The sequence below is a fragment of the Culex quinquefasciatus genome, chromosome 1, assembly GCF_015732765.1.
Source record: "Culex quinquefasciatus strain JHB chromosome 1, VPISU_Cqui_1.0_pri_paternal, whole genome shotgun sequence".
In the NCBI taxonomy this organism is placed as follows: Eukaryota; Metazoa; Arthropoda; class Insecta; order Diptera; family Culicidae; genus Culex; species Culex quinquefasciatus.
The window spans coordinates 100,345,093-100,353,042 of NC_051861.1; the positions used below are offsets into that span (position 1 = coordinate 100,345,093).

Here is a 7,950-nt window from a genome sequence, read left to right on the forward strand (position 1 = left end):
TGAAGCATATTGTTGAGAAAAACAGACTGCAATGGGGGAAATTTGTGGGTTGCGGAAAGTGAACGTGGGCGGTGATACTTCACGGCGATCAAAACGAACCGTGTTCCAATAAAGGCTGATGAGTTTTTATTATAAAAAGTAACATTCAACTCAACAAATTGCATGCGTTTGGAATCGATTACATTTCATTTAAGTGATTCTAGCATGGGAAGAGTGACCTTTTTTAATTTGATTTTGCTGCCGCTTTTAGCTTGAAAATACGTACAGTGCAAAAAACGTAGAGTTTGAAACAGCCAATGAGTCCAAGTACACAAACACACATTTCCACAATCGAAATTTAGTCTAGCTAGCGTACAAGGCGAACGACACCCAACAGTTTCTGCACAACCGAGGTAAAAGCTCAAACTAGAACAAATTAGTTTCTATCGAAAGCGCCTTGTTTTTAGTTTTCTTCTATTTTAATATATTTATTCCATTGGATAAAGCGGAGACGGAAATGTACACTAAAACTTGTCGTAACGAATATAAACACGTACTACAGGGGGACAATCGTCAAAGCCTACGGCGACTGCGGCGGCTCCCGGCTGAAGTAGGGCGCCGTGTCCTGTACGAGCAGCGTGTGGCAGACTTCGCAGACGCGTGCCGGCCGCCGGTTCGGCCCCGTCGGAACCGTTTTGGCCAGACACGGCTGACAGTAGATGGTGCCGCAGTGCCGGCAGTGCTGCTTCCGCCGCGTCACGGTGAACTCCTTCCGGCAGCTGGGACAGTGGTCCACGTCGTCCTCGTCCTGCCAGCGGACCTGCGTGTCCGCGGAGCGGATCTTCTCGAGCTGCATCTGGAGTGATTGGGACAGCTTGACAAAGTCCTTCTGGACGGCCTCGTTGTTGGCGAGATCTTCCTGGAGGACGCTCATCTTGTTCTTGAGGTCAACGTTGGCTTTGTCCAGCTTTTCGTTGGCGGCTTGCAGTTCGATGGTTTGCATGCGGAGTTCGGACATTTGGCGCTTGCTTTCGGCTTCGGCGCGTTCCAGGTCCTCCTTGTGGGCGGCCAGACGCTGGTAGTGGGCGTACTGCTGACGCAGCTGTTCCTCCTGCTGGGCGATCTTGTTCGTGTAGTCGCGTTCGGTTCGGCGTAGGTCTCGTTCGCGCGTGTGTTGCTGATCCCGCAGCAGCGTGACTTCGTCCTGCATGCTGAGGGTTTTACGTTCGGCAAATTCGCAGCCGGTCTTCGTCACGATCAGGTTCTCGTGCAGTGTCAGCACGAGCTCGTGCAGCTCGTCGATGCTTTGGGGCAGGTTGATGTCCTGGTCCTTGAGCTGGTCCGAGTTTTCCAGATACTTGCCAGAGAGGAACTCGTTGTCCTTTTGGAGCACTTCCAAGTGACGGTAGACCTGGGGAGGGGTCGGGGAAAGAGGTTTTGTTTTTCGGAGTTTTAAAAATATTGTACACACGCATGTTTTTCGGATAATTCAACAATTTTTCAAGCAAAGTTCTACACAAACTCAAGTCAACCCAAAATCTTACGATACTTTACAAAGAACCCTCGTCTGGGTTTCTCCTCAACCACGTCATTTACCTGCTCGCGCTCGTCCGTCAGCTTCTGCAGCTCGTCGTTGACGCTCTGCTTGAGCTGCGCGTAGCCTTTCCTCAGCTTGGCCAGCTCCTGCTCGGCCCGGCCCGTTTGCTCGTTCAGTCGCTGCACCTCGGACTTGTGATCTTCGCGCTTCTGTTGCCACTGCGCCTCCAAGTCCGCTCGCATGGCGCCCTCTTTGGCCAGCTCTTCGCGCATCCGCTCGACGCTTTTCTCCAGCTGCGTGGCCTTTTGGCGTTCGCCGTTGATCTGCTCCTGGCACTGGACCAGCTTGGTCTCGTAGTTGGTGCACATCTCGCACGTTACTTCCGGCGTTGGTTCCGTCGCCGGAGCTGGTTCCTGCTTGGCCTCCTTGAGCATTCCGACCAGGGCCGATTCGGGCGCTTTGCCTGAATCGTCACCGCGATTCTTTTCCATATCTTCGTACGCGCGGCGCAGCTTCTCCTTGAGAGTTTTAATTTCCTCCTCCAGCGGGACAACCAGCGAGCGGAGCACTTCAGCGTCTTCCTGAGCCTAAAAGTAGCTTTCATAAATATGAAATCTCGATTTGAAAGCGGAATTTCTACTCGTTTTTGTAAATTTTTCGATTTGCGCCGCAAACACAAAAGACACACCAAAGTAAGAAGCAGAAATTTTGCGAGTACGTACATATTTGTTTACCTTCCGCATCGAGTCTTCCAGATTGTCGTGGCTGCTCGAGTCGGCCGCGCCCAGCTTGCGGATGATCTTCTTCGCCTGGTTCAGCACCGGTGCCAGACTCGGCGAATCCTGGAATCGAGAGCGCAATCAGCACAACGATCCTACAAGCCCAAAAAAGTTCAAACAATATCCTACCTGCTGCGCCAGCTCTTCCTTCAGCTCCTGACGCTCCTGCCGCAGCTTGTCGTTCTCGTCCAGCAGCTTCCGGATCTCGTGCTGGCAGAGCGTCGACTCGTCCACCGTTTCCTGCACCAGCTGCTGCAGCGTCCCGATTTCCTCCTGCGCTCGCTTGTTTTGCTCCTCCATGTCCTTCTCCTTGTTGTACTCCATCACCATGAGCTGCGACTTGGCCTCCTCCAGCTCCTTCCGGGCCACGGCCGCTTCCTTCGCCAACCGCTTGCATTCCGCTACGTTCGTAACCCAAATGTTAACCAAACAAAAGTTCCTCGATAGTATAGCGGTCAGTAAACCTTACCTTCCTTGGCCAGGTACAGCTCCTTCATCTTGGCCCGCTGCCCGTCAAACTCGTTACGTATTCGCTTCAGCTCCTGCTGGAGCTGCTGGACGGCACCGCCGCTGTCCACTTCCGGCGCCGCGCTGTCGCCGGTTTTCGCGGCCGGAACCTCATTACCCAGGTCATCCCGCTGTTGGTTCGGGTCGCCACTTTGCTCCAGCATGCTGCTGTTTGCGACGGATTACCGAGAGGCAGCGAACAGAAAAAAAAGATGGCACTGCAGCAAGTGCAGCTACCCCAGCAGCAAGGTGTTACGACGACGACGAGGTGGTTCCAGCTGCAGCGGGCAGGTTCGTCATAGTTTGCGCAGTAAAGTTACTCTGTGGAGGCGTGATTTGCGGGGTAGGATGAAATCTCTGCTTTGGTTTGAATAGATTTAGCACCAGAAATGATTTTAACACGATAATCGACAGGAAATTGAGGGGTTTTATGCAAACAGCACTGAAATTTTCACCAATTTGCAATATTTTGGTTTTCACTTTTTGACATAACGGAGCAGCGATGAAACCAGTGTTGTCAGTTTAGAATATTTCACGAGGAAAGTGTGCTCGTTTTGGGATGCGAGCAGACATTATTATACACAGTCCGACGAAATTTTATCCTACATTCTGATATTGTGGTTTTTGAAATAAATCGAAACAACAGCGCACGCAGAAAAATAAGGCATATATGAATCAACAAAACGTTTTGTTGATTTGAAAATCAAGATTTTTGTTGAATCAACGCTAAACGTCAAAGCAACTTTTTCAAAACAACAAAAGATTTTTGTGGAAGTAAGAAAATCAAGGTTTGTTTTAACGCAAAATTGGCGTTGATTATATTCAACAAAAATTTTGTTGAATCAAACCTCGTACAGGCAGATTCTAAAAAATATTTTTCTGCGTGCGTGAGTGTTTTTCATCTCGCGAAGCAATTTTCTGTTGTTTCTTTTCTGAGTGTATCCCAAATGTCATACGCGAAACCAAAACGAAATTTCGCCGCGGCACCAAACTGAAATGTCACCAGTTGCGAAAAGACTCGAGCCGCGACTTACACGGAGCACGGAATCGATCACGAAAATCTATCGGAAATCGTTCTGTGAGCGTGGATTCGATCAACCGGATGGACCATTTCATGATGTCTAGCTTGGAGAGGACAATTACAGCGCTTTTGATTTTAAAATTGATGGCTAAGTCTTCCCGCAACAACCCGCATCAGCAAAACTCTCCTGGTGGTAGAACACAACGGACCGGATTCAGGTCCCTCGACAATGATGGCCACTAGTTTTTGTTTTATTTAGACGGAAATCCATCCGTAATCAGAAACTTAAGCCCACAGCAATTTGGAATCCCGCGTAGAACTTGAAGTGTACGATCGGGGTTCCAAATGAATGACTTTTTCCATTCTGCGTCCTTTTCTGAAGCTGAAAACCGATTGAACTTCATAAATTACCCCAATTGAAACAGTTCTTAGTGGTAGCAGAACTAAAACCAAGATTTTAAACAATAATTTTATCTAAAACGTTCCATTTCCTTGGCAAATCACAAAAAAATCAACCACGTTTTTCTCAACATCCAAAGCCGTCAAAACAAAAAAAGCAAACACACTGATTCAAAATCTCCCAAACATGCTTGACAGATATTTCGAGACAGAAAATCGTCGCAAGAGTTAAACTTGCTCAATTCAGTTTAGTGCCGCGGCGACAATAGATGATTCGAAAAAGATTAAAATACATATTCAAAAAATTAAAATGCTTCCGTCAACAAACTAAAATTGAAAAATTTAAGAATTCAAAAGAAAAACATAAAATCTAAAGAAAAAATATATTTAAAAAAAACTAAAACTTTCTATTTCTGGAATTAAATTTAACAATTTAAAAATCCTCTAATTCTTAAGTTTTTATAACCTTTATTTATTACATTCATAAATTAATTTTTAATTGTTTAGTCTAGTGTTTAGTTCTAAAATGCTGCCAGAAAATCAGACTTTTTGGAGTCATATATTAAGTCAAAAAATATTCCTTGATTTTCGATTTTTTCTGATTTTTGATGATTTTTTAAATTTAAATTAAAAATTTGAAAAAAAAATGCAGTTTGTTTGAAACCTTCAAAATTTTTAATTTTTGATTATTTTAAAAATGTTATCTAGTGAATTTTAGATTTTTAAAAATGTTGAATTTTTGAATTGTTTCATTTAGGCTTTTCTAGTTTATGATTATTTTGAATATTTTTTTAATCCTTAGGAATGTTTAAAATTAGTATTTTTTTATTTGTCTTTTAATTTGAGATTTTTGAATTTTCTATCCTAGTTTTGTTATTTTATTTTTTTAATTTTTGGTATGCTTGTTTGTATTTTCTAAATTTCTGCTTGAGTTTTTTTTAAGTTTTTGTTTTTTTTCTGCCAGACAAATTAACGTATTTTACGTTTGTAATTTTCTGTCGCAATTCAGTCTAATTATTTTTTTTTCATCAAACATATCGAGAAATTAAAAAGAGAGATGTGAGCCGGTAACATGGAATGAAACTTTCACAGCTGTCATGAAAAGCTTCACAGCAGCTTGACAGAGAGTTTAACCACAGAGTAATCCAGAGGGAGCACTGGCATTTAATTTATGGTTGCGTTACGTGGTACATCGTGGTACATCGCCCCTTCAGCAAAATTTCGCTTGTCGTAACGCTCGGGGCAAACTGACGTTCAATGCGTTACATTTTTTTCACAGCGATCTAGTCGGCTAGATTACATTGGAAGGTTGTCAAAAATTTTCTCATTCCCAATATCAACAAAGTTAATTTCTCTGATGACTCTTAAATATTTAATTGAATAAATTGATAATTTGGAACGAAAAGAAACAGAATTCCAAAAAGATTTACACGAGAACCTCGACGAGAACTCTCTTGAGAATAACGTGTGAGATTATTTTGATGGAAGTGGTCTTACCTGTTACGGTGCACCATCCGATTGATGTCGAATTTTCTACTTGTGACCGAACGCTGTGTTGCAATTTTGCGTGGCTTGTTATCAGAATCGGCAAATACTGGGGTTTACTTGATAGTTTCTTGCCGAGCCGAAACAGCGTTTTTTTTTAACTAACTGATAATTTCTTCACCTTTGGCGAATAACGTCAAGGAAACAACAAAGATATGGATGTGTTGACACAATTAATTTTTGAGGAAATTTATCTTTGTTTTGTTGTGCTAATGATTTTTAATTTTTATAAATTTATAATTTTCATCTTTGTCTAACATTCCTTATTTCCAATGCTGAAGAAAAATGTATTGTTTTTCACTTGGTTTTTCACGTGTAATTTTGTAATTCCAATTGAAATGTTTTGTCACAAAAATTCCGAAATTTCATATTAATTCATCGTCCATTAATTTGAGCTAACGAAGTGACTCCAGGAATGCCCAAACACTGACAGCATTCTTCTGCTCTACATCCTATTCAAAGTATTTGATTATTCGGTAAACTGCATACAAAGATTCTGATTTTTCTGCTGGTTGAGTTCTTTGAGTTCAAAATGATTATTTTTATAAATTTTGATGAAAAGAGGAACATACATTTGCAACAACCAATGCCATTCAAAGCTTTGCACTTGTCAAAACAAAGTCAAGTAGAAAAAATCTGAGTTTACTGTGATGATTTTTTTTTCTTTGTCAGGCTAGTAACGCTCAAAACATAACGCCACAAGCTGTTATGATTCCAAAGGGTAAACCCGTAACGGAGCCAAACATTTGAATGACTTTTGTTTGGACTGCGTCCTCTGGATTACTCTGTGGTTTAACTCCATGTTGCACTTTTAATTTCTCGATTGCAAACAAGCACCGCGTGAAAAATCTTGGGCGTATTTTTATATAGAGTTTTCCGTTCCTTCCGATCTGCGTATCAGGCTTCAAGTAGGACTACTCAACCCCCGGATGGATAATCACTTTTCTGTTTAACACTTTTTTAGTTTGTATAGTTTGGTATCCAGGTTTTTAAGCGAAGATGGCGTTCGAATGACAAACGTCCGAAATGTCAAAATCACGCAGTGGTACCAATATTCCGAACAATGTGTGCCATGGCATGACAGCCACATTTGTTTTCTAATGTTGGTGCTACTGCGCGATTTTGACATTTCGGATGTTCACCTTCGAACGCCATCTTCGCTTAAAAACCTGGATAGTAAGTGCGAGCTATGTGTAAAGAGGGTGTCAAACTTAAAACTGCCCCGTTAATTTGACAACAATAGGGTCCTAAAGCAAATTTATATGTACAACGGTTAAAAAACACGATCAAACCCCATTTTTCGATGGATTAACTTTGGTCCGCTTGGAACGAGCTGTCAAGTAGGACCTTTTCTGTCTAGAAGGGATGCGAACGGATGTGAATTTATTTTTTTATAATTGATTTAAGGGTGCACACTCGGGTGCACAGCAACGAAGGAAGTTGTTGTCTTCTTATTCCAAAATTGTCATTTTATGGACAATCTTCAGCTTCTGTTGTTGAGTCAGAACTTTGACATTCAATTAAAGCTAATTAAAAGCGTTTTCAACTGAAATCGAGTGATAAATAGCTCAATGAGAAGTGAGCAATCAATTTTCTATCAAATGTTTTGCAAAATAGTGAAAATCAGCAAATTTGATGTAATAAGGAGCGAGTGCTTAACTTGCCAAACATACGAGAATTTCCCCTACTTTAGGGGATGAATAAAAAAATATGTCCAGAAAAATAGAATCCATTTTAAATAAAATCCATTTTAAATCATTTGCGTTCACTCAAAAGGTCATTTTACTCTGAGCTTTATTGGTGTTAACAATAATATCACAAATTTAAGCATCATTTTAGGAAGAGTTATTCTATTACATAACGCAAAAAAAAAACAAATTTTAAGAATCTTGCTAGAACGGCAGAACATTTGTGCTAGAATGCTGCAAGAATATCCAGCTCCGTAAGAACTCTGCCAGAATCCTGATTGAACTTCATGACTGGGTGTGCGACGTAAAAATCAACATTTCCAAAACAAGCCTACATTTTGATTCAGCCACACCATCATTTTCCTATAACAAAAAACCCTTGCAACAACCTAACAGAAATTAACAATGACTGCAGTCATGTTGGGTTTTGAACCATAGACTAATTAGTCTATGTTTGAACCTTTTGATGGATTTTCCAACTCAATCCCATTTTTT

At 41.7% G+C, this 7,950-nt stretch overlaps 1 protein-coding gene across 2 annotated transcripts; it reads right to left on the minus strand.

Annotated features, from left to right (window-relative positions):
- Positions 1 to 456: 456 nt before the first annotated feature.
- LOC119765096 (rab GTPase-binding effector protein 1) lies at positions 457 to 3,309 on the minus strand. 2 transcript variants are annotated; one of them, XM_038248226.1, is made up of 5 exons: positions 2,765 to 3,309; positions 2,425 to 2,696; positions 2,251 to 2,358; positions 1,576 to 2,103; positions 457 to 1,390 (listed from the first exon to the last, which is right to left on the minus strand). In XM_038248226.1, the coding sequence occupies exons 1-5, from the start codon at positions 2,964 to 2,966 to the stop codon at positions 560 to 562; spliced, it is 1,941 nt and encodes a 646-aa protein (XP_038104154.1). In that variant the 5' UTR covers positions 2,967 to 3,309; the 3' UTR covers positions 457 to 559. The 2 variants fall into 2 exon arrangements, with proteins under 2 accessions (XP_038104154.1, XP_038104153.1); XM_038248225.1 differs by having other exon boundaries at positions 2,239 to 2,358.
- Positions 3,310 to 7,950: the final 4,641 nt, after the last annotated feature.